This window comes from Quercus lobata, chromosome 2 (assembly GCF_001633185.2).
Source record: "Quercus lobata isolate SW786 chromosome 2, ValleyOak3.0 Primary Assembly, whole genome shotgun sequence".
Taxonomy (NCBI): Eukaryota; Viridiplantae; Streptophyta; class Magnoliopsida; order Fagales; family Fagaceae; genus Quercus; species Quercus lobata.
This window is the reverse complement of record NC_044905.1, coordinates 75,811,605-75,838,859: the sequence shown is the minus strand read 5'-3', so window position 1 is coordinate 75,838,859 and position 27,255 is coordinate 75,811,605. Positions and strand designations below refer to the sequence as shown.

The window sequence follows — 27,255 nt, the reverse complement described above, 5'->3', positions numbered from 1 at the left end:
TTTATGTTTTTTGTGTTTTTGGAGGAGAGAGACATAAAAGTAAAACAAAATTACATATTTAACCTTGTTTTTAATAAAAGTGGGTTATGGAAATCTAATTGAGCTAACCCTAGGTGGGTAAAATGTCAAATTTCAAACCACAGGTAGGTAAGTTGTAATTTTCTCTAAAAAAAAAAAAAAATGAGTCCAATAAAAGAGAATTAAAGTTCAAATCAAAATTTGCTTTCAAAAATTGAAATAACTTGAATCAAAAAATTAATAAAGAAATTTTCACCACCAAATCTATCCAATCAAACAATTTAAGTCATTGGTAGTGCAAGGTAAAAAAAAATTTATCTTATATATTATGAGTATTTAGAAACTTAGTTATGACTTTGAAAAATGTCAAAAATACCACTAGTCTAATAGATAATCTTTATGTAGGGCCGGGAAACTTATGATCCGACCTACGCTCTATCTGGGCTCAGGGTCCGTGCCGAGGAGGTAGTGTGCCGAGGACGAGTGATCAAAGGCCGAGGGGTTAAGGGGAACAACTGAGGACGATCCTGTCCTCGGCACTCCAAGACTTTGATGAGAAGAGCAACGCCTTAGTGAAGGCCATCCCCAAATAATCCCCTGAAGGGGATGTGAGTGGAATAGGGCCCACATGGAGGGCCGGTGCAAAATAGGTTCAAGGAAAATACGTCCCCTCTGCATTAAATGCACCGGCCAACGTCCTGATCATGTTAATGAGAAAAGACGCTTGGACGGTGTAACTTCGATCCTCGCGACTAAACAGAAAAGTAAGAGGGGACAGCTGATGGGACAGGTACAGAAGTAAGCCCTTGTCTGACCAACAAGTGGAGGGTTAGGATCAACCAAGAAGGACTATATAATGTAAAAGTTAGTGCGCCAAAAGGAGGCTGGGAAAAATGGCCAAAAAACCAGAGCCTCCCAGCCCGCCTACAGGAGAAAGACTCCTAAGGCGAAGACGACTTAACCATGTATGGATATCACGTAAAACCCACCGTTTGGCGACCAAGGCCTAGCCTTTCAAACCCACGCTCTACAAATGATACTGTTTAGGTCTTTTTACGTGCGAACCCAACACTGTTACGGTTCGTTACGAATCGTGTCCTTACACTTTATTCTTAAAAAATAAAATAAAAAAAGGGTTAAAATTTGTAATTCAACAAAATTCAAAAAAAAAAAAAAAAAAAAAAAAAAAAAAAAAAAAAAAACTACCCAATTTTTTTTTCCCTAAAAAATAGCACATTCTCTATTTAAATATATCTCACCCATATTTGATACATTTTTTCCTAAAAACTAGCACACATTAAACCCAACAGTTTACTCCATTTCAAATCTTAAATTTTAATTTTTTTTTTTTTTTAATTTCCTCCTATGTGGCTTCACTAACAATAGATAAATTCAAATTGAAAAATTACATTAAACTCAAAATAAAAAAATAGTCTCATTGCACGTGCGAAACACATGTGATGAGATTAGTATATTTAAAGGTCATATATTTTTTACAATAACGTTTTCAACTACTTCTGCCACTACTTATTTAAATGTGTACAACTTAAATAGAATGACTTCTTTTTTTTTTTTTTTTTTTTTATTAATAGGAAAACAAATATAAAGATATTTAATGAATTTGATACAAACTATGTGTAAAGCATTCTGCATTAGAAGTTATGTAAGGAAGTTCTTAATAATGCTTTAGGTTTTTTTAAATAAATTTTTATTAGTTGCGTTGCCCTTTGAAATTTGGGGTACTTTTAAAAAGTCTTTTAACTTTGTTCATATCCTGATGTCTACTTCCCACTATTCATTTAAATTATTAGTGTCTTTACTTCCTTCAGTCTTACAAAATACATGATATTTCATCCCAGATAGTTTACTTTTGATTTTTTTCCCCTAAAATCTTTTAATATCTATTAAGCTTAAGCCCGGAATTACAATTTTAATGGTATAATATTGTGGTATTTTCTTTTCTCACAGATTTAATGTGACACCAGTGGTACTAATTTTTTATTTTTTGTTGCTGAATAGTGGGTACTAATTTCTTGAAGATATCTCTCTTTAAAAAAAAAAAATTCTTGAAGGTATCTATCATTATTGCATATATAACCATTATTGTTTGATAAGGGCATTTTTGTCTAGACTTATAAAACCTGTTGCCCTTCAGGATGTACGGACTCCCCCAGTGGGTCCCATAAGGTCATGGACTTATCGAACTACATGGGATGGATCCTATAAGGTCATGGATCCCCCAGTTGGTCTTTTAACTTTGTTTATATCCTGATATCTACTTCCCAGTATTTATTTAAATTATTACAGTGTCTTTACTTCCTTCAGTCTTACAAAATACATGATATTTCATCCCAGTTAGCTTACTTTTGATTTTTTTCCCCTAAAATCTTTTAATATCTATTAAGCTCAAGCCCAAAAATACAATTGTTATGGTATAATATTGTGGTATTTTCTTTTCTCACAGATTTAATGTGACACTAGCGGTACTAATTTTTTATTTTTTGTTGTAAATAGTGGGTACTAATTTCTTGAAGATATCTCTCTAAAAAAAAAAAAAAAAATCTTGAAGGTATCTATCATTATTGCATATATAACCATTACTATTTGATAAGGGCATTTTTGTTTAGTCCTATAAAACCTACCGCCCTTCGGGATGTACGGACTCCCCTAGTGGGTCCTATAAGGTCATGGACTCGTCGGACTACATGGGATGGATCCTATAAGGTCATGGATCCCCCAGTGGGTCTTTTAACTTTGTTCATATCCTGATATCTACTTCCCAGTATTTATTTAAATTATTACAGTGTCTTTACTTCCTTCAGTCTTACAAAATACATGATATTTCATCCCAGTTAGCTTATTTTTGATTTTTTCCCCTAAAATCTTTTAATATCTATTAAGCTTAAGCCCAGAAATACAATTGTTATGGTATAATATTGTCATATTTTTCTTCTTCACAGATTTAATGTGACACCAATGGTACTAATTTTTTATTTTTTGTTGCTGAATAGTGGGTACTAATTTCTTGAAGATATCTCTCTAAAAAATAAAAAATAAAAAAATTCTTGAAGGTATCTATCATTATTGCATATATAACCATTACTGTTTGATAAGGGCATTTTTGTCTAAACCTATAAAACCTGTTGCCCTTCGTGATGTACGGACTCCCTTAGTGGGTCCCATAAGGTCATGGACCCGTCAGACTACATGGGATGGATACTATAAGGTCATAAACCCTTTGGACTACATAGGATGGCCGACGAGTCGATCTTCCATCAGAAACCCTACCAGGCAACTATTCATATAACTGATGGACTAGAAGGCATTAGCTTATACAAATAGATAGACGTAGAGCCACATTGACGAGCAATGAGAAACCCCATGAACAGAGTAGGCAAAAACTAAAGGATGAAAACATAAGCCCGACGGTCGATCCATGGGCCCCACAGGGCCTTGAGTGCTCACCACTCATAAATCTCTACATGGTAATAACTTGCACGCTATGTCCAAAGACCCTATTCCACGTTTATGTTTTCCCAATATGGGAAGAAAGGCCTTGGGATCTCTGAGCATTAACTCTGTATCTTCCATACAAGGAAAAATCCTACGTTCATGGGATCTTGGTTGGCCCTCCGCCATTATTAATGATGTCAATTTTGCCCCACCCCGCTTAACTCGCCCCTTTCCCATTTCGCCCCGTGCGGGTTTTCCCCGCCCTGCAAAGGTGATGGGGCAGGGATGGGGCAAAATTTTAGCCCCGAACCACAGGGCGGGGCAGGGATGAGTTTAGACTTTTTAGACTCACCCCGCCCCACCCTGCCCGCGTTGCTAAGGATTATAATTGTAAAATTTTCATACCCTAAAACCCTTCTATTTAAATAACATATCAATATTAGCTTATTTTATTCTACCCAATGTGGTTCTCTACCTTTATTTTGTTATGTGTTATACTATGAGGTTTTTTTTTTTTTTTTTTTTGTTAAATGCTTGGATATATTATTCAATTTTTTCTAAAAATTGAATTGATTTGATGGGATAAATTTAGTTGTAATTTTAAGTATATTTTTATTAATGAAATAGGTTTCATTAAAAAAATTGTACTAATTGTAGGGCAAATTAACAAAAAATAGAGTTTTACTGGGTTGGGTGGAGCTTCGTGGGACCCCAAGGGGTGGGGATGGGGTGAGAAAGTTTTCCCCATCATGCAGGGCGGGGCGGGGATGGGGCAAGACAAAACCATGCGGGGCGGGGACGAAGATCCCATCCTTCGGCCCCGTCTCGCCCCATTGCCATCCCTAGCCATTATAAAAGCACCAAGCCTCCTCATACCTAAGGTACGCAGAAAATCCCTAGCTCTCACACTATTGAGTTCTTGGTGATTATTCTTTCACTAACTTAACATTCAAAGGATCTTTGGCCGGCACCCCATCGGTGCTCTCTATTGGTTCTTGGTTTTCTTGTTTCTTGGGCACCCCATTGGAGCGCTCTTGGACAGTCAGCTCACTGTCAATTTTTGTGCATCATCACTGTTCAAATAAAGATCTAATTTATATTGAACTCATCCAATAGTTTCTTAGTCAATTAATATCACTTTCCTTTAAACACATGATCTGCATAATTATTTCAATGTTATGCATTTCCTAGTGTAGAGGGGGGGAAAGGAAAAAAGAAAACTAAACTTCGTATTGAACGATTTATAGTTTTACATAGGCAAGGGTCAAAAACTTAAAAAATGACCTAATACAGTTTTCTTAATCGGCTTTCTAACAAGAAAGACAATTTCAAAATCAAGATTAGAATATCAAGGATGCGGGATGCTATGAATACAAACAATCAATAAATTATTAGTTTATATATGATTCTAATTGATGAGTAGGTTTGTTTAAATTTTTTAAATAAACATTATAACATTGCTTATCTCTATATATTAAAAGGATTTGGATCTTATTAAAAAAAAAGAAAAAAAAAGATTCAGAAAGTTAGTTATTACCTTTTTGACTTTCAAAAAATACCCCTAGTTGAATTAATCTATCCTTATTCCTAAAATATAAGAAATAAGGTCAAAACTATAAATTCACAAAAATAAAAACAAAAAAACTACCCAACGTTTATAAAAAATATAATAATAAAAAACCTTCCCACTACTCGTCTTCTTATTCCCTCTCTTAGTTGTATTTATCTATATGCACTCCTCTATCCACCTCTCTAATCTTATTGGGTTTTGGCTATTAGGAGGATTAATGAAGAGAACTCCTCACTACCATGGAGGTCTTGACTAGAGAAGGTAAAAGAAATGAACAAGAAGATATGAATGCTTGAAGATTTAGTCATGAGGGAGGGTGATGAGTGAAAGAGGTGTGAGATAGAAGAGGGGAGGGATTAGTGTTTTAAAAACAAGATTAGACAGTTCAACTAGGAACTAAGCATATAATCGGTTTGGTCAAAATCGAGAACTAGTCTCTTTTCCGATTCTTTAATCGTTCTGGTTATTAAAGCCATGGGAGGGAGGGGCAACTGAAGAAAATGAGAGAGGGGGGGGGGGTGGGGGGGTGGGCAATGTGAGACATAAAATGGCTAGGGGTGGGGCTTGGGTTTAATTACAAAAATACCAACCACTTAAAATCATACAATCAAAAACTTTTTTTTTTTTTTTTTTTTGGTGTTACAACTTACAACCGTTAGATCTTGAATGTGATTTATAGGATTCCTAGTGGCGTGCTAGTTAATTGAATTTATTTATCTTGTCATTTGTGGACTTGTTGAAGATCGTTAACTTTAAGCTCCACCAATCATAAGCCAAACACTTTGATTTCATATAAATATATATATATATATATATATATGTGTGTGTGTGTGTGTGTGTGTGTGTGTGTGTGTGTGTGTGGGGCTAAAATTATGTTGTTGATCACTGTAATGGTCCTTGCTTTGCCAAATGAAGTCCTATAGTTCTAATATACTACATCAAAGGTCATGTATCCATGTTTTGCCTAATATAGTGCACCTACAGTGGCGGTTTTAGGAATTTTTTTGAGGGTGGTCATTAAGAAACTTAAATTATACAAAATTTAATAAAAAAAGAACTTCATACATTGACAAAAAAAACACACAAACACACATGCAAATACATAAAATCAAATCTTACAATTTTTTTCTACAAATTTTTTTTATTTTGAAATCGTTACATGATAGTCTCATTATCAATGTTGCAAGTTACATCTCTTCAAAAGTTTAGTTAAATAAAATTATTCTTGGACTTTTTCTTTTTATTTGTAAGGACCTAATATATTGTTAAGGGGACCAAAGTTTAAGAACAAAATTTGGCTACAAACTTAGTTGTAGTCACTCTCAATAAATGAATTAACATTATTACATATTTTGAAAATCTAATCGATGAATTGCATGTTCTCTATGTTCTTAAAACATGTTAGGATTTCATGCCAATCAAGGACGGAGCCAAGACTTTGAATTAAGGGGGGCGACTTTGACCTCTAGCTCAGCGGCTAGCCGCTTAGTTTTTTTTTTTGAGTTTTTGATGTGTGCGCCTGCTGAGTAAAGACAAAATTATTTTATTTGAAACTTTTTAAAGGGTCAATTGTTTGTTTGAATAAAATTGGTTAATTAGACTTTTTTTTTTTTTTTTTAGCTTTGTTATTGGTGATTTTTGTTGTTGTGCAAATGTTTTTGGGCTAGTATATGTTGTTTTAAATTTTAGATCTATAAATTTTTTTAATGGCCTTTAAAATGAGGAAAGTGCTAGAGGTATATTGTTGATATAGTGAGTGATTATTGGTAAGTAAAAAAGTGATGTAAGTGATAGGCTCAGGTGCGAACCAATAAGAATTTGTACCTCAACAGTATATAAAAATGTTGTAGATAAGTTTGTAACTGTAACATTACTCTAAAAAGAATCAAAGATATTGTTAAAGGGGCAAAATGTAATTTTATAGAACAAAATTGCTAAATTTAATGCATATATGTATACTGATATATATATATATATATATTTTTTTTTTTTTAAATTCAGGGGGGGGCCATTGCCCCCCTGGTTAATTAATGCCTCCGTCCTTGATACCAATCAGATGTTGTTTACCATTTGATCCAAAAAATTATTTTATATATATAATTTTAGACTATAAAAACTCAAAATTTAAATATTTGATTAACGATATAGCTATTGATTTTTATCTTCTTGAAATTTTGCAAGTAAGGAGGATTTAAAAAGAAAATGTAATTAAATGGTGGATTTATTAAAATTCACATTCAATGAAAAAAATATTGAATAAAGTTGTAGCCTTAGTCTCAGCTAAGTTTGTTGCCAAATTTTGTCCAAAATTTAATCATGTTGGGCCTAAAAAAATTTTAGGGTGGTCACAAAGTTATTTTAAAGATTAAAAAAATAATAATAAAAAAAAATAACATAAAATTTTAAAATTTATACATAATAATTGTTTTTTTTTTCTAGGCCAGGCTGTGACCACCCTGGACTCTACGTAGAGCTGCCCCTGTGCACCTACATTAAATTTTCTAATCAAATTTAAGTATATAGTTGTATTGATCAACGAAACACAATTTTTTTTTTTCTACGGGCAAATAAATTCAATATAGGCATGCATTTGAAATTAAACTTTTTTTAATGGAAAATTTGAATTAATTGGGAAGCCGAATGTAGTAACCCTATGTTTTAATTACCGCTGCTGGTATTATTTACTAGCCTTGCTTGGATACGTGGCATTGACAGATTGGGTACTTTGCTACAAAATCCAAACCTAAAGTGGAGGAAGAAAAAAAAGGGTAAGTGATTAGTAATTAAACTCTGTTATTATAAAGTTGTGTGTGACTAAGATGTAGGCAGTAAATTGACTGACTAAGGACCAAAATATTTTTTTATTATCTAAATTCAATACAGCCATTTATTTGAAATTAATTGGAAAGCTTAATGTAGTAACCCTAAATCTAGTTAATATATACTCTTAAGGCATTTGGTAATAAATAATTTTATACAAGTTTTGATACCACTTTCATCATAAGTATCAAAAATATCTGTTTTTTATTTTTTTTCATAAATAAAATTTTTTAAAATATTTTCTAAACTAATGTCTCTAATATCTATTAACTTTTACCGAATTTTAATTACCACTGCGAGTATTATTAATTACTAGCCCTGGTTGGACACACGGCATTGGCGGATTGATCACTCTGCTACAAAATCCAAACCTAAAGAAACGGGAGAAAGAAAAAAAAAGGCAGTCGGTCGCTAATTAAACTCGGCTATTATGTTGTGCAGACAGATGGGATTTGATAATAAATATTGCGTTTTTTGATGAATTTGGTAATAAATATTGATCATATCCCATATCTTTCTGATTGAATTTGGTTGAATTGACAACGTTTCAATTGGATTTACATTACTCTAGCTATTTAATGACCACTATAAAGCACAAAGGCCACGATACGCACCCTTTAATTAGAAGTTGTATGCAAACATTGAATATATATATATATATATATATATATGATATATCTTCCTTTTATAAGAGCACCCACAATAGATGTGGGATATGTGCCAAATGCTAAATATTTGGCACATATCCCACACCAAACCCAATTTTAGCCCATTTAGTAGATATGGTATATTGGTTTTTTTTTTTTGCAACATTGAATAGTACCGTGGCAAATTTGCCACGGTAGAGAAGAGATGTTGTATATTATTTGTAGTTTGTTTATTGTGTTGATGAGTAGTAAATAAAGTTCAAAAAAAAAGTAGTAAATATTATTTTAATGTGTAGTAAATATTATTTTAATGTATAGAATTGAATTATAAAACATCTTATAAATGAGATATTGTAAAATGATGTGATAAAATAATAAAGTAGGTATTTGATATAGTAAAATGGCATAATTTTTGAAACATATGCTGTAGAGGCTCTAATCTCTTCAGGATATTTTTTTTTGGAAATCGTGATCTCTTCAGGTTTGATTAAAGAGAAATGAATTATTTATTCTATTGGGAGACATGCACGGCCCCTGACTTTTCAAATATCTTTCTTTTTTTTATTTTTTGTAAAAAAAAATAATTTTTAACATAAATTTTAATAATAATCCACTAAATTTTAATAAAAAATATATAATACATTTATATAGTTGACTAATGTTTTTTGATTCTCTCTAATTACTTTTTTGTTATATATAGCTCATCAAATTAAAGTGTTTTTAGTGAATATTATAAGTACATCAATTATATTTTATTTTTATTAGGCCTACTTTTTTTTCCACAAAAATTAAAAAAAAAAACATTTTTTTAAAGGAAAAGAAAGACTTATTTGATATAAATATTTTTGTTTACATAAGAAAATATCACGTGTTAAATCAAAATTTTAAACATTTAATCTATCCATATTCCATGTACCATGTATGTATAAGTAATAAATAAATATTATATATATGTGTATTACTCTTTAGATTTAATTTTTAAAATAATATATTTAGTTTGGCCGCTCAAAAAAAAAAAAATTTCAAGTTCCGTCACTAATTCTATTCTAACTAGGAGATCATGATTAGAAATCTACAACACGTATATTTTAAATAGACTGTAGAGTCAAATATATATATATATATATATATCAGGGTTTGTGGCGGTCTTTTCTTTGTCTTATACAACAATTTATGAGTTAGGTTTTCTTTTTTATCTAATATTTTTTCTTTAAAAAGAAAAATTAACATTCTACAATTATATTTTTTTTTTTTCACAATTTTTAAGTCCTTAGAAAACTTTTAAGGCAAGTTGGACTTGGCGTCTAAGTCCTATAGGCTTAAATGGTATTGCCCCATTGGCCATTTCGCTAGAAGGTTTAATTAGTTAATTAAACGGGATGTTACGTTGAGCAGACCGGTGGAAGGTGGTAATAAATATTGATTATTACAATTGCAACTTCACTTTAGCTCCCACCTGGGATTGATTTGCTTGAATTGACAACGCTTTAATTGGATTTTCATTACTCTACCTACTCTTTTTAATGGCCTCTGGAAAAAAAAAAAAAAAAAAAAGAGCACAAAGGCCAACGATTCAGGCACTATTAGTCTATTACTATTCGCTTTTATGTGTTAAATTTTAGTACTCAACCTAAGAAGCATCTAAAAGTTCAACTTCTCAGCAAAAAACAGTTCCAACTTCTTCAACTAGAACTATGACTTTTCAATGGCGGAGAGGCAATGAGGATGGCCCTGCTGATCTTACCACAAAGGCTCCACACTTTTTCAAGATTGTTATGCCTCAAACTCTTCAAGAAGGAAAGCTAGTAAGAACACTTTCATGATCTCTTTCTCTCTCAAAATCATATGCTAATTAACGTCGACGTCCACTTGGTCTTATTTATTTGTGATTCTTGAAAATTTACATTTGTTGGTGCCCAAGTTCAAGCAAATCCGTGAACTTGGTTCCATGTAACATGCATGTAGTCATGGAAGCTTTCATTTTGTAATGCCTAGGTAAGGCTACTGTTTTGATTAAGGAGTAGTATATTGGAACAAGTTAGGCCATGAGTTCTTTTTTCTTCTTTTCGGACTGTATATTTTTTCAATGTCTTTATAATCCACTAGGTAAACCTGTAATGGGTTTTTTTTTTTTTTTTTTTTTTCACATAACACGTCAGTTCTTTTTATTCAATCATTATATTCTTTTAACAATAATAATGGTAATAATATAAAATAAAATAAAAAAGGCTTAATCCTTCTTTGACTACACAACAAGAATAGTAGAAGAAAACAGTACAAGCAAATAGTAGGAGTTAATTCTATGTGACATGTAGTCATGTAAATCTGCCCTTTTGTAATGCGCGTAGGTTATGGCTGTAGCCTTGGATTTTTCGAGTTTTTAATATAGTGGAACAAAATATCCCATGAGATTTTATTTTATTTTTTTACATCTTTCTGGTGAAACGAGAGCTATTCTATAGAGAATATCTGAGTTCAATATACTATTGAATTGTATTATTATTCACACTATAAGATTACCAGCTTTGATGTATTTATTTTTTTACATCTTTCCGGGAAACTATTTTTGTAGCTATAAAATTATTTGTAGCTATAAAATTATTTTTCCCTAACAAACTCTAACTAACTTAGCGGAAAATACTCACAGACTAACAGATTTTCTAAGCACCAATTAATACAGGACACGTGGCTTCTCATTCTTAACAGAATTGACACTAATCATCCCTCACTGAACTACATGTCGTGTGACTCAACTCTTTAGGCAGGCTGCAGGTCGTTTACTGTGTTGCTGTATCACCAGAATGTTATCTGCAGAATGACACTATCTGGGACTGTCTATATGGTTTTTGTCTGGTTTTTTTTTTTTTTTTTTTCCTTCTTCAAATTTCTTTTAATTTTCCCTACTCTGTAAACCATTTCCCCCCTTTGAAACGCCACTTCAAATTTTTTTCTAAGTATCTTCTTTGAATTATTATTAAAGTATTAATAAAAAGAAAGACTAAATCCATTTTTCCTGTAATGGTACTGACTGCACAAGGAGAATAGAGCTTGATTGATTGCATGTGTTTATTTACAAAGCCTGCATTTATGTTATGGAGATTCTTTTTACAGCGGATTCCAAAAAAGTTTATAAGCAAATATGGAAATGATCTGTCAAATATGGCATTTCTTACGGTTTCAAATGGTACAAAATGGAAAGTCAAGATGACAAAACGCGATGGGGAGGTTTGGTTTCAAAATGGTTGGTGCGAATTTGCAACGTGTCATGCTCTAACCCTGGGGCACTTGCTAGTTTTCAGATATGAAGGAAATTCACGCTTTTATGTACTCATATTTGATGCCACTGCAACAGAAATAGACTATCCTTTAGATGACCAACACCAAGTTCGCAGGATGGAAGACATTGAGAGGGATGATATTGATAACTCTCTTGAAATCATGGATGGCTTTATGCCAAGCCGAAAAACAAGGGAGAAATCACCATTACCATGCCCTCTACCGCAAAAAAGGGCAAAAACCAATCCAAGAAGTTCTGTTTTGCAAGCAGGGGATACACATTTTAGACATGAACTCACTAAATCTAAAGGGTCAGTGTTAGAGAAATCAAAAATGAATGCAGGAGTATCTTTTACTAGGCGAGAATCAAAAGGTTTGAATCTTACACTTTTGTTTAGGGGTTTTGATTCTCACACATCTACTATTTCACTGCTCTTTTTTTCACATCCACTCTATGTGCTTAAAATGTGAACATTCCCATAGCACTTGTGGATTAGTGTGAAATAGCAGATGTGAACGACTGTGAAAGTATAACAGTGTCATGTTTTTTATAGCCCCTAACTGAACCTCATTTTTCAGCAGAAGAATGCAATGGAGCTACAAAGAGATGCCCAAAATCTGAGGTTATTGAGAAGACATTGTCTGCCAGTGAGAAAGATAGAGCTCTTCAGAGAGTTAGAGCTTTTGAATCTAAGAATCCTTTTTTCATGCTTGTCATGCAGCCATCATATGTTTACCCGGGGAATTCATTGGTAAGCTTCTAGTTCAAAAATGTGCAGGCTCAAAAATTTGTTGACTTCACTTTTTAGATGACATACATTAGCATGAGAACAAAGATACAAACTGGTTCTTCCTTTGTAGAGCAAAACCAAAAGCATTTTTTCCTTTATTTGTTGGCTTAAAAGGAGAAATCTTCCTTATTACCCTTTTCGTTTTTTATCTTTTATAGAGTATATCATCCAGCTTTGCGAAAAAATACATGAGGAAGATGAGTGGTGAATTTGTCATCCTTCGGTCTTTTAATGGAGGAACTTGGTCTGTTATGTTTAGTTTTTACAAAGCACAAACAAAGGCTAAGTTTCGGCTGGGTTGGATGAAATTTGCTCGAGACAATAACTTGAAAGTAGGTGATGTTTGTATCTTTGAGCTAATTAATGGCGTTGAAGTTGCTTTTAAAGTGGCCATTTTCCGGGCTGCTAATGATATTGATTGCCCCCTGTTGAATGGTAAGGAACTGGTTGATTTTGTAAGCCTGTTTACTATTAATTTCAAGTGAATGACTTCATATTTTCATGTCATTTCAGGATCAGATCATGGGGTTGGAAGAAATCGAGTAGGATGCAAAAGCAGCCCGTTAGTTAAACCTGAATCTGATTGCAATCTGGATGATGCGTCTTTATCTTGTGACCAATGTCCTGCGAAAGATGGTGATGTAGGCATGTCTACCAATCGGAGAAGGCTAAAAGCTAAGGCTCTTGTGAAGAACCAAGAATATAACGCTCTTGAGAAGAAGCAAGAATTGATGACTACTAATGGAAAAGCTGAAAATCTTGTGAGAGCCAATGCTTTTAAATCAGATAATCCCTTTTCCATGGTTATCATGCAACCATCATACATTCGTAAGGGTGGTATGGTAAGCTTTCAGCTGAACATCTTATTGGGTTTTAGAAATGCGACTCCTATTAACTTCGATTTTTCATAGATTAATTAGAAAGCATGTAGCAGAGAGTTGTTGCTAGACATAAGTTGGCAATGATGTTTGCTTCTTTGTGTTTTTAAGGGAAATAAAGTTTAATTTATATTTAACAGTATCATCTTAGGTAGAAGGAAATCACATAAGAATGTAAAGTCATTATGAACAATATAATCAAATCACTGGCATCCATATGACTGCCCTTCAACCATCAGCGTAACAAATAATATTATTGCCTCAAAACTGCTTTTCATTCAATTGGGTTATACTATTTTTGAAATATCCTTTATTTTTTTTGTACAGTGTTTACCCCATGGCATTTTCAACTACTTATTGAGAAAAGGCTTTATCACCAAAGGAAGTGTACTCACTGTGAAGCTCCAGGTTGTGGACCGATTATGGCCTGTGAAGTTATGTGCTTATGAAGGAATGAACCGGAGTTCATCGTGTAAGTTTTCTGCTGGTTGGCCTGCATTTGCAACAGAAAATACTTTGCGAGTAGGAGATGTTTGCGTATTTGAGCTGATTATAAAGGACGTTGTTGTGTTAAAAGTCCACATTTTCAGATGCCTTGATTAAGTGGTTACTAATGTTGCATTGTAAATAATGCATTATGTTTCATCTTGGGAGCTTATTATTTTGCTACTACTCTGTTCAAGACCTTTTTATCCCTTTTTTTGTTTTTGGATTGGTTAGAATCAAGGTTGATGTTTTGTTATATCTACAGCCCTGGCCTTTTAGGGACTTCTATCATTAGGGTTTGTATATTTTGTCCAACAATCTTGACCCTTATTGAAGGCACACCAGAAAAAATGGGGAGGAAAGATTAAAGGCACAATTTTCATCACTAGCTATTGTTAGAATTTTGGTCAGGTTGTTATGGTTTGGCTAACTAGTTGCTTGCAAAATGAGCTGTTGCCACTTGATTTCAAACGTTGCAAAGAGTGAATGGTTCACATTTCTTTAACAAAGTCCATGAAATTACTACCAATTGATGAATGCTTCAAATCAATGTTCAAGCAGCATGTGGCACAAAATATGTTTCGTAAACGGTATTTTTATCAAGTTTGCCTATTTTTTAATTTGGTCTATAAAATTTCAAAAATAACTATCAAATCAATCAAAATATATATATATATATATATATATATGATTTCCTTCTACATAAGAGAAATCACAATATATTGCAACACCATTGTGAACAATAGAATCACTTCATTGACATTTGTATAATGGTCCTACATGGATGATGCTGGGTCCGATTAACGAATGCTCTAAATACACATATTAATTATTTATTGGTTTATACGTATAAATTCATTGTAATATTCCGTATTTTTTTAAGAAAAAAGTTTTGGTATGAAATTGGTTGTAGCCTAAGGTTAATTATTTACTCAATTTTTTTTTTTATTAGAGGTGAATTTTGACAAATTCACAATTAGATTATATCTTCTTCTTATATATTTTATGTTTGTAAAATTTTTAAAAAATTAAAGATCAATAATTTTATTATCAAATTGCAAGTTTTTGTAGTTTAAAATTATGTATAAAGTATAAATTTATAGATCATATAGTAAATGGTATTTGATTGACATAAAATTTGACATGTGTATTGAGAGCATAAAGAACTTGTAATTCAACAGTTAGATTTTCAAAATATGTAGTAATATTTATTTTATCATGTAAGGCTACAACTATAGTTAAATTATTTATTTTTAAAATATATTTCTACATTTTGATTTTAGTTATTAAAAAATGTATACAATTATTATTTAATTGCATTTTAATCACTGCTTGGAGCATTTATTAACAAAATCCAAAAAATAATATTATTGTTATGACCTATTAGGTTCAACTTTTCATCTTAAAAGAGAAGGCACACTTTTTTCAAGCATCATCCTTTTCAAGGTACTACTATATTTTTAGTTTTTTACACTAGTGAACAAAATAAACAAAATAAGCTGATGAACATCCGAAGGCACCTCAAAAAAAAAAAAAAAAAAAAAAAAAAAAAAAAAAAAACCTTGCATTTCATGGAATGGGTTCTACACTCACTAATAAACTATATATTTTTGAAATATCTTCTGTTCTCTTTTGTGCAGGATGTACTGTGGCTTTATCAACCACTTGCCATTTACCAAAAAGAAGGCTTTATCAAGGAATATGCCAAAGGCAGTGCACGCACTGTACGTGATGCTCCGTGGACCGATTATGGCCTGTGAAGTTACACAATTATTCATGCTCATGTTCATCATATGACTTCTCTCTTGTTTGGGCTGCATTTGTGCGAGAAAATGCTTTGCCAGTAGGAGATGTTTGGAAAACACATGTAAATAAAATGAAGTGGTATACATTCTTTTATATGTATATTAGGCCAACTCAAGGTATTGTGGGGTCTAAGGCAACTCTTTTAAGTGAGTTATATTCTTATACTTTGAATATTAATAAAATATTTATTTAACTTTTGGTTTTTATTTTTTATTTTTTATTACATCTAAAATCTTTTTTTTATTTTTAAATTACATATTAAAATGAACCTATCGCATTACTCAATTACTATACAACTAAAATAAACACCATTTATTGAATGAAGTAACCAAATACTAAAAAATTATGATTGAAAATTTTAATAAAGTTATATATTTGATATCTCTAAATAAAATTTGAGTATAAATTTATTTACTAATGTAAGATTAATGAGTTCTTTTAACATTTATGTGTGAGAGATTAAATGATTGACCCATTTAATGAAAACATTTTTCTTTAACTAGTTTTTCTTTGATAAAAAACAACAACTTTTTATTTATTGATGAATATTTAAGGCTTAATTAATACATCTATTAGTATACGAATATCTCTATTCGTAAAAATTTAGGAGTGTTTTTTCATTTAGGGTCTTAGGCGGTTGTCTATTTGGCTCACCCATTGAGCCGGCACTACGTATATATAGAAATAACAATATTGTATGCTGATCCACTTGAATCATTCATTACTTGGTGTACAGTCTAGATTAATTTGATAGGAAGTTGGGTATGAGAAATAACTAATAAGCAGCACGTCCCTAGAGAAATATTCAAATATTTTTTGTCCTAATATATATATATATATATATATATTTAGGCTAAGCTCAGCAAGAATCAACAGTAGACTGAGCTTTGGCGATTGGTGACTTGCCAGTTTGCAAACAATCAATTGGAGGAACAGTTGTAGTTCTTAATTCTCCAAATGATTCCCAGCAAAAAGGGTTACTTGATTGGTTTTCTTGAGCAGCTTCTAGGTTAATTGTAGCTAGAGAGACACCAGTGCATGGCACGTTGTCACTGCATGCAAAATGTACAGGTTTTACTTTGTAGGTTCCTTGTATATTTACATAGTCTATGCCTGACACTGCCACAGCTGAGCTTTCATTCTGACATTTGCTCTTATCACAGTAGTATTGGTCAATCATTATGGGAGTTTCAACTTCAGAAACTTGAATGTTGGAGAACATAATTCCTTGTACCGAGCCTGACCCTCCCTGCATTGCAAAACAATATATATGACTATTAATAAGTCCATGTGTGAGTCTAGTGCTAACTTATAGCATATATATTGAATGCCCAAACTGGCTAGTCATAATAAATTTAAAGGTTATTTTGAACAACATAACAAATCATTTTTTTTATTGGTGTGATTAAAAATTAACATGTCAGTTTCTGATAAAAAATTTCTCTAAACCAATTTGGAAGAATTGAAGTTCCTTCAATCTACTACTTGCACAACAACTTATAAAATTATCCACATGTGTTTTAGTCATATAACTTATTTAAATGATTTAATGAATCGTGTGATTTAATATACATGTATACTTTTATAAACTACCACGTAAGACTGTCAAAAAATAGGAAAGAAAATGGAATGTATTTTTATACCTGCCAAGTCTTTATTCTGACTCCAGTCATTGTATTCTGCATTTTTATGTCTCGAACAGTGACATTTGACACACAGGCTTTAGTGTTATCCTTCCCTAGTGATCCAATGCTGATTCCATGTCCAGGTCCACAATTGACATTGTGAATGTATACATTTGAGCATCCAGTTTGTATGGAAACACAATCATCTCCTGCAGAACTCAATAGAAGTTATTCGAGTTGCCTCTATGTAGACTTGTAGAGGTATCAAAATTTCGAATTTGTGTTTATTACTGTTATTTATCTTCCTTAAATTCATTGCTATATTCTATGATGGGAAATTTAAAGAACTCACTTATGAAGAGATTTAATCGCCTAATTATGGTTGGCCTTTTTCTTCTTAACTAGGACAAAGTTAAGGTTCCCCACATATGTGAATCGCACATTTGTACTTTTGTTAGACTTTGAAAATGTAATTAACGTGTTTGTGTTAATATCCATTACCAAGGTTAGCACGCTTAATAATATTAGTCTGGATGTTAATTAAATTACCTTGACTACAGATATTGGTTGTCAAGGTAACATTTTCAGATCGTCCCCTAAATATTTTTTTCAAACCATTTTATTTGCTAACATATTTGAACAAAAGGATCAGATTGATAGGGTGAGGGACATATTAAATTGACAAAAATTAAATTTTATGGAGTAATGTGACAATTAAAGTTCAATGAACTAAATTCAATTTTAGCCTTTTTATTTTATGAAAATTTCAACCATCTACCTAATTAGGAATTTTTATGTAGGTTTACTGACTTAGTGTGCGTTTGGGTTGTACTTAAAAATTAAAATTATTTCATTATGCAGCTTATTTTTGTTACTATTTATGGGTCTCACTGCACTTTTTGGCATTATTCATAAGTCCCACTGTACTATTTCAATTAACATTCACATTTATCTACAGTACTTTCAGCAATAATTTTTCAGTTTCAACAAAATAAGTGGTATTCAAATACACTCTTAATTAACATTTTCTACTTATAAAAAAAAAATTAACATATTATAAAAAGCACAACAATCAACATAATAAGACATGCATGTAACTTTTTTAATTGCTAAGGTAATACATAAAATAATATCTAGATGTTATTGAAATTAAAATCAAAGATATATTGACATGCATATTAATATTGATTTTTGAAGTATTATTAATTAGAATATGAAAGTCCAGATTTTATACTTTCTTAAATATTTAACCATTAAAGACGTCAATTCAAGTTGCCTTCCACCCTATTTTTCTTTCATAAAAAAAAAAAAATCCATAAGACAATCTACAACACTAGTTTTGACTTTTGACTTTTGACATTGTACAATAGTTTCGGCAAAATTCTAAGTCACCATATTAAACCCCATACGTACAATTTGATGACGACGTTTGAACTTTATTTATTTATTTTTTTTAATTTTTTTTTTTCATAATTCGATACTTATAAGAGAGTTTTTTTTTTTGTTTTTTTTGTTTTTTTTCATAATTCGATACTTATAAGAAAGGATGAAATTTTGAACTTTAGATATTTTCGTGGGAAAAACCAAAGTGTTATTTGAACTTTGATCTTATTCAAATCCAATAATTCTCATTAAAAAAAGGTCCATTACTAGAATAAATTGTGCTTTGTATGTTCAATTTGCTTTGTTTGTTTGTTTTTTTTTTTTTGTGGGGTTTGGGGGGGGGGGGGGGGGGGGGGGTGTTACATCTTTGTTATTTTTGTGCTTGAATAGTTGACTTGGATATTCAACTTCTTTATGTTCCTGACTCAGCCCTAGTCCTTAGAGCAACTAGCCATTCATAGCAGTGTTTGTGTTGTGGATAAAGATGAAACTATACCCTACTGAGAAATTTGAAATTACCACATGCAAGAGTGGTGCTGTAAATGACCACATCTTGGGAGTTCTGTAGGTGAATCCCATCTGTGTTAGGGCTATCACCAGGGGATGAAACATTTATGTCATAAACTTGAATGGTTTTGCAGCTATCGAATTTGAGATGGGTCTGTTGACTATTTTGAATAGTTATGCCAGTGACTGTCACACCATCACTTCCATAAAACCTGAGTGCCTGCATATCAAAATATATATAACCAACAATATTCAAGGTCTAATATCATTGTTATATTGTGAAATGAGGATTAGTATAGGAAAATATTCTTACCGTTGGTTTGGTGCTTGGCATATTCCCCTATAGAAAAAGTTTTATAGACGGTAGAATAATTAGAATTTAGATGTGTTTTTTCTCAAAAAAAAAAAAAAAAGAATTTAGATGTGAGTGTTACTATTTAAAATTAGAAAAAGCAATGGCCTTGTTTGTTTGACTTGACATATAATGTAGAGACTTACCGAGTCACCCCACCAGACTGAACCTTGTCCGTCAATGATACCTTTACCTTTGATTGTAAACCCTTTAAGATTTGTAAAATCTAGCCATTGTAAAAGACCTGAACCCCAAGTTTGAGAGCTTGTAGGGGCTATGATTTTGCCATCCAACTGCATGGTATTTCATAAATTAATATTAATGTATGTATCAATAAATAGGGATGACATCAGGAAAGGACAAGCTCAAATTATGGATATATTTGTCTCCTCTTCATGACGGGGTTCCCATGCAGATGAGAGCAAGGCACGTTAGAGGCGAGATGAGTCTTAAGGTATAATTTATAAAGCCGATATGAGAGAGAAAAGGGAACGACGAACATAATATTGTTAATAGAGAGAGAAATGTTTTGAAATATGGTATACCTCTATATATATGTTTGTATGTATATGTAAATGTATGTATATTTTGTTCTGAACGAGACAAGATAAGGTGAGCAAAATCTACCCCCATCCCATCACCTCTTCAAACAGGGAAAATTGGTGTGAGGTGAAGAGAGGTAAGACCGGACCGGCCGGTCATGTAAGATGAGGCATTTTTATTATATCCTTGACTTTGACCCATATATGTTGAGATATTGCTACCTTTCCTCCTATACTAATGAAGAAAATGAAAAAAAATTAAGAAAAAAGAAAAAGCAAAAGACGTAAAACAAAAATGGAAAAGGAATGTTGTTAGTCATTACTTTTGTAGACCGCTTTTGTGGGACTCAAAAAGATCTTTTCATCTTTTTTTTTCTTTTTCTTTTTCTGACTGAAAAAGGTCTTGTCATCTGAAAAAATTATACATGCTATAGTATTATTGTTACAAAATTAATTAATTAATATAATTATTATCACATCAATATAATATATAAAATATTTTAATATATTTTTTATTATTTTATACTTAAAAATTAACACATCAATTTATAAAAGTTTATACGGTAAAATTTATATAGAATCCCTTTTGGAGTCAATTTAGCTATTTTGCTATTAGTGACTCTGGTGGCGACTTTCGGGCTTTTGGAGGCGACTCTATCATCGCTGTTCTGCTGTGGTGTGATTAATTAGAACTAATTAAGGGAGGGAGATCAGACCCCAATAAAATGTGGGGTTGAAAAAATGTACTAGCCTTCAAAATAAAAAAAACATAGACAATATGTAACTTACCTGAAAGACAATGTTTTTTTTTTGTAACTTACCTGAAAGACAATGTTTTGTTCACAACTAGACCCCGAAAAAGTGATTGGCAGGACGAAGAAAACAGACCCAGATGGAACAACCATTGTTGATGCCTCGACCTTGCAAGCTGCTGCCCACGCTGCTTCAAATGCCTGCCTTGCATTAAAAGAGATTAGCATTCATTTACCACAACTGAATGAGTAATTTAAAATATATATTGAGGGACATCGATGATAAAAAAAATAGAAGATATAATATAATTATTCATAATGAACCATGAAGCAAAATGTGAAGCTTTTTATAAGATCATGCACACCTTTGTGTCATCAGTTTGTCCATCACCTTTAGCACCATAGTCTAATACATTAAAGATGGCTGAGCTTAACATTCTGCGGCCAGCATGGTTATAACCTTTTGGTTTCTTTACAAGCACAGAAGCTGGGACAGCCTTGCTGCTTTGCCTCCAGTACTGCCTGCCTTCTCTAGCACAGCAATTCTCAAAGCTTGAAGACCATACATAAAATGCAATGAAAAGTATCAATGTAAGGTCTTTCAGATTAAACCTATTCATTTTGGAGAGAGAGAGAGAGAGAGAGATGAGGGACACAATGTCAATAGCCTTAAAGAAATAATTTTATACGCTTAATGAATTTCTTACATGATTTGGGTTTTTATTTATAGGTGCAAAGCTTGAGGCACTATGCACACATGAGGTAGACTTTGTTCATTATTCTAAGCTGTCTTACTTTTCATTATTTGTATGGTTGATACTTAGTGACTTGCTGATTTGAAAAAAAGTTTACATCTAAATTGGTTTGGAGGAATATTCTTCAAACCCTTTACATAGTGATTCATCTACATGTTTTTTTTAACTCATATCGCGTACTTATTGAGTCATGTGAAGTTGTTGGTTTTATGAGTCCCAAAGTAATGTATTCTACCATTAGGCATTTATTGTGATTGTTTTTTTATATGGAATCTGAATATAAATTTTTTGTACTATTTTTTTATGTTCCATCATTCAAAGTAAATATGATATGTCAAGATTTTAATGAAGGGTTATAAAATATAATGAAATTTGAATTTAATTAAAATATGTATATATTAGAATAATTACATATAAAGCTGTAAAAACTCAAAAACTTGTGGCATATTATGAGTTACAACATGTATGTTGTTGTTACAATAATTTGGTGGTACAATATGTTATGATGTCTCCAGTCTCAAAAATTAGTCAACCCGCTAATTAGGGGTACAATATGTTGATTTCACATTACACTTCTATCATTTGCTTGTCTGATATTCTCTTATTACGTACTATCATAATAGTGGGGCCGCAACACAATATTTCAAGTCTGAATGACTTAAATCTCCAATCAGCGTGAGTGATCTCATCTTAAGTTTTAGCTATTTTGGATCAAGGCATAAATTATTAATTATGGTCAGAGAATTTTACTGTGTTTTTTTCCATTTTCCTTCAAAGTATATATACTCAGGTTTTGTCTTGGGGGATTTTCAGAAATGTATTATGTATTTGTCCCTTACATAAATATTATATAAAATTAATTTTGTATTTTGTAGATTTATAATGTTAAAAAGTTTATAAAAAAAAAACTTAAATAGAGAATATTCAATTTGAAATCCCGCCTAAAAAAAAAAAAAAATTCATTTGATATACACCATAAATGGGGGAAGAAGTATAACTTAAAGTTAGATGAGACGTAACTTGAAATTATATTTATAAAATTGAACTTATTGTTACATAAGTTTTTAAAACTTCACAATTTTACACGTAAGTAGAATTAATGATGAAATCTTAATAGATTCTAAGGGTTTTTAAGATGAAAATGGATAATTTTTCTTATCATTACTTGTACTTTTTGTACACGTTAAATTGTATATCTGACTTTGAAATACATGCACATTCGTATGGTACATAATTTGTCATATATTTGCTGTTGGCTTTGCTTGTTGAACCAAAATTTAGCTAGCTAGGTTCAGGCAACGTCATGCACACATTACCATGAGTCATAACCGGTTTCTTTATTCTTATCTTATTCAAATCCTAAATCGTGATATTCATGCGTGCACCCAATAGTGCTTAAGCAATCTCATATTCTCATCTATCTCTCTCTCTCCTATAAATCATTCCAAAGATTCTCAAAAGGTCAAGTGGTTCCTAAAAGAAAAATTCTCGAACACAATGGCCCACGTAAATGGATCAAAGTTTACATGCAAAGCCATTAAAAGTGGCAGGGGACAAGGCAAAATCTTAGAATAAACGTTTATATATTAATTAATGAGATTGTAATGACATAGAAAGATCTAATTGTGGAACATCCTACTAGCTTATTCCTTCAGATTTAAAATAGTCATTCTTTGTGAAAGTGACAGTTACATGTGAGTCTCGTTTATCAAAGAAAACCGTTAAATCGGTTATCCAGAAATCATGCCATGGCTTTAGGGATTGGGGTTTCTACAGTAAAAAGGAATCAATGTTATTATCACCTATTGAAATTGAGCAATGCTACAAATAAATAAAATAAATAATTAAATAAATAAATAAAAAGTTTCACACCACACCGATCAGTGTCAAATTTTTGTGTCTGTTAACTTTCTCATTGAGATTGAGATCTAGAATTTAGAACTCACGAGAAAAAGTATAGATTGCTTTTATTCTAGAATAGTGAGCAACCATATTTTCAAATACATTGCTCAAAATCACATGAAGCAACAGCAAAAAGAACCAACATTACTTCCCCTACAAGACGCAATTTTTGAAATAGAGTAGTAGATGTAGAATTTCAAAGTTACACTGATCACGCCACGTTAATAGAAAGAGCTTGATGCAACCCATAGACCATACCGTAGAGTAGATTCTACGGTTTGTAGCTTCTTTAACAAATTCCATGTTCCTCGATTGAACCTATTCATTTAGACTTTTTTTAGGTAATCACATGTGAGCTTGAATTTTATCTCACAACAATGTTGACCTATGATCTAGACAATTGGTATTTAACTATTTATATCAATATATATTCTTTAATATTTCCAAGTTGATCTGGTTCTATTTCCAGCATATGCTTGAGCCTAGCTAGATATCTAAGTTTGATGATTAGTTTCATATTGCTTGTCATTCCCTCTTTGGGAAATTTCCCATTCACAAGCAAATTTGTGTGTCAACTGTAAACTGAATTCGAACAGTGACCTGCATAACTTAACTTGTAAGAAATATTGAATCATATGACAAAGAATGCTAACTGTATTTAGAAAGGATGAAAAAATTCATGATCAGGTATTTGGCTTTTTTTTTTTTATTGAAATATTATATCTACAACATTTTCACAACAAATTCTAAATGATAAGTTGTTATTAAATAATAAAAAAGTGATGTCAATAATAGACTCAGTTACAAGTCAATAACAATCCGCTACCTATGAATTGTTAAGAAAATCTTATGGACGTAACTTCAATTTTATTTTTTATGAGACAAAAGTGACTTTAAAGTTTAAACAAATAAGTTGGCTTCAAACAATCAAACTAAACACACGCAAGAGATAATGAATGAGATTTTTACACAAAAACACCACAACCTCTAATTAAAAGTTATCGTAAATGTTAAAGGAATGTGAGATAAGTTATATTATACACTTAAGACTTTTTCGTTATTTTTCTTCCTATATTTAGGCTTGAATATTTGATTTGTATGTTTGTCTAGGCTTCGTAGCATAATAGCATAATATTTGAAGTTTGAAATTTCATAGGTGGCTAGGCTTCATAGAATATATAGGTCCTATATATGTATAATGGCAAAATGCTACTTGCAAGTCATGATAAGTAGGTTTTCTAATTAGAGGAAGATTTCATCAAATTTGGGACTCTTAAGGTCCATTTGGATACAGCTTATTCTGCTAAAAACTGAAAACACTGTAACAAAATAATTTTTAAATGTGTGAATAGTACTGTGAGACCCATTTTTAATATTTTTTTTCTGAATAAAGTGGTTGTGGGTCCTGTGAACAATGCACGAATGAAAAAGTCAAAAATCACTGCTAAAAAAAAAAAAAAAAAAAAAGAAGGAAACATGAAAACTCAAAACGCAGACGCAGGATAATTCCTATCCAAACAAACACTTAGTATGTGTTTGGATACTAATTCCTGTGTCTGGCGTTTTTTGCGTTTTCAGTTTTTTTTTTCTTTTTTTTTTTTTACCAGCGCCTGGTGCATTGTTCATGGGAAATGAATAGTGCACCAAGGCATATAAAAAGTAATCGTAGAGTGAACAGTAATTTTTTAATAATTTTTTTATTATTTTCAGTTTTCAGCAAAATAAGCGGTATCTAAATAGACCTTTAGTGTGTGTTTAGCAAAAATTATTTTTGCTAACTTATTTTACTATTCAACTTATTTTTGCTATTATTTATGGGTCCTACTGCACTTTTTGGTACTATTCATGGGTCCCACTGTACTATTTCAGCTAATTACAGTACTTTCAGTAAAAAGTTTTCAGTTTCAGCAAAATAAGTGGATCTTAAACAGACTCTAATCAATCTTGAGATATGTACGGATTATATATTTTAATCTAGTAGTCCTAAACAATATAACGAATGGTGTGTTTGGATACCGCTTATTTTGCTGAAACTGATAAATTATTGTCAAAAGTACTGTAGATAAAGGTAAAAGTTAGTTGAAATAGTATAGTATGACCCATGAATAATAGCAAAAATAAGTTGAATAGTAAAATAATTTTAATTTTTAGGGTGTTTGAATATCGCTATTTTTCTGAAACTGAAAAATTATTGTTGAAAGTACTGTAGATAAAGATAAAAATTAATTGAAATAATATAGTGAGACCCATGAATAATGCCAAAAAGTGTAATGAAATCCATAAATAGTAACAAAAATAAGCTGAATAGTGAAATAATTTTCATTTTTCATCCTAAACCAAACGCATATTTAATCTCTACCCAATTGCACACGAAGGGTTTGTCTTTTACGTTTATTTGCTCCAACTGTGTTGAAAATTTATTGCTTTTTGGCACCTTGAAAGTCGAAAGAGGGACAATGTTAAAATTAAATATAATATTATAATCTAGTGTGCATCACATGTATGCATCACATGCATATTTGAATTTGATGCAGACTTCTAAGAATGGAAGCTGAGTATTGCAATGACCCACCACGTTCGAGTGAGGAAGAAGATGAGCTAGGACGTAGTGTTAAGAAGTTTAAAGAGAGCAGTGGAGTTAATCAATCTACACCACAAAAGAACTTTGTAAGCTACAAAGATAGACTTGTAGGAGACATTCTTGGAGCTTATGAACAAGCCTTTAAGCTGGATATTGTCTGGGATGATGGTGAGGAATCAGACACAGAAGTTGAACCTCTCATTGAAGGAATGGCGGAAGTGAAGCTGTCTAAGGAAACCAAGGATCGTATCAGAGCCCCATGGTCAAAGGCCTTGATAGTGAAAGTGTTTGGTAGAACTGTTGGTTATAGCTATCTCACTTTCAAGCTCAATGCCTTGTGGAAACCTGCAGCTAGGATGGATTGTGTTAATCTTGGGAAAGATTATTTCTTAATTAAGTTTTATTGTGCAGATGATTATGACAAAGTATTACGTGGAGGCCCATGGTTTATTGGTGAGCATTTTTTGGCCATTAAGCCTTGGGAACCTTATTTCAGAGTCTCAGGAGATAATCTAACTTCAGTTGCAGTTTGGGTGAGGTTCCCTAAATTGCCAATTGAGTTTTATGATATGGAAGTGCTGAAAGAAATAGGTAGCATTATTGGGCCGGTTCTTCGTATTGATTCCTACACGGCCACAGGATCACGGGGAAGCTACGCAAGGCTATGTATACAAATTGATCTGGTGAAGCCCTTGATAAAATCCATCAGGATAGGTAGGTTGGTGCAACAAGTTAAATATGAAGGTATCTCTTCTCTTTGTTTTTGCTGTGGGCGACTTGGGCACAAATAAGAGAATTGCTGCTACCAAATTAAGGAAAAGGATAGGAATGATAGTGAAACAGAGAAAAGTCCGAACCAAGCCAGTGAGGAAGACAAACAATTGGATCCAAATTTTGGTCCGTGGATGTTAGTTACAAGGAAAAAGAGTTCAGTTAGGAATGCACGGTCAAGATTTCCCTTAAGGAGCGATCATAAGGGAGAAGTCAACTAGAAGGGCAATTTTGTCCATGGAAAGGAAAAAGATGAGGGTGATTCAGTCAAGTCCAATAAAGGGAAGGTGTTGTCCAATCTATCTAACCAAGCACGTGATGAGAGGGACGTTTCTGTCCA

General features: G+C 32.0%; 2 protein-coding genes across 3 annotated transcripts; one reads left to right on the top strand and one right to left on the bottom strand.

Annotated features, from left to right (window-relative positions):
* Window positions 1–10,161: 10,161 nt before the first annotated feature.
* Window positions 10,162–14,270, top strand: LOC115957095 (B3 domain-containing transcription factor VRN1-like). 2 transcript variants are annotated; one of them, XM_031075332.1, is made up of 6 exons: window positions 10,162–10,313; window positions 11,620–12,157; window positions 12,367–12,536; window positions 12,734–13,010; window positions 13,089–13,417; window positions 13,781–14,270. In XM_031075332.1, the coding sequence occupies exons 1-6, from the start codon at window positions 10,203–10,205 to the stop codon at window positions 14,054–14,056; spliced, it is 1,701 nt and encodes a 566-aa protein (XP_030931192.1). In that variant the 5' UTR covers window positions 10,162–10,202; the 3' UTR covers window positions 14,057–14,270. The 2 variants fall into 2 exon arrangements, with proteins under 2 accessions (XP_030931192.1, XP_030931188.1); XM_031075328.1 differs by having other exon boundaries at window positions 12,364–12,536.
* Window positions 14,271–16,604: 2,334 nt separating this feature from the next.
* On the bottom strand, window positions 16,605–21,526 carry LOC115978279 (polygalacturonase At1g48100). The gene is made up of 7 exons (XM_031100302.1): window positions 21,272–21,526; window positions 20,976–21,107; window positions 19,759–19,905; window positions 19,574–19,600; window positions 19,273–19,480; window positions 17,389–17,579; window positions 16,605–16,994 (listed from the first exon to the last, which is right to left on the bottom strand). The coding sequence occupies exons 1-7, from the start codon at window positions 21,524–21,526 to the stop codon at window positions 16,605–16,607; spliced, it is 1,350 nt and encodes a 449-aa protein (XP_030956162.1).
* Window positions 21,527–27,255: the final 5,729 nt, after the last annotated feature.

What these genes read in the sequence shown, in the direction of transcription:
- LOC115957095 (XM_031075328.1), top strand. Translation starts at nt 10,203, where the DNA reads ATGACTTTTCAATGGCGGAGAGGCAATGAGGATGGCCCTGCTGATCTT. An exon ending in TACTAGGCGAGAATCAAAAG is followed by an intron (nt 12,158 to 12,363) that starts GTTTGAATCTTA and finishes CTCATTTTTCAG; the next exon opens with CAGAAGAATGCAATGGAGCT. An exon ending in TTTACCCGGGGAATTCATTG is followed by an intron (nt 12,537 to 12,733) that starts GTAAGCTTCTAG and finishes TATCTTTTATAG; the next exon opens with AGTATATCATCCAGCTTTGC.
- LOC115978279 (XM_031100302.1), bottom strand. Translation starts at nt 21,526, where the DNA reads ATGAATAGGTTTAATCTGAAAGACCTTACATTGATACTTTTCATTGCA. An exon ending in AACAAAACATTGTCTTTCAG is followed by an intron (nt 19,906 to 20,975) that starts GTAAGTTACAAA and finishes AATACCATGCAG; the next exon opens with TTGGATGGCAAAATCATAGC. An exon ending in CAGCACCACTCTTGCATGTG is followed by an intron (nt 17,580 to 19,272) that starts GTAATTTCAAAT and finishes TGAGTTCTGCAG; the next exon opens with GAGATGATTGTGTTTCCATA.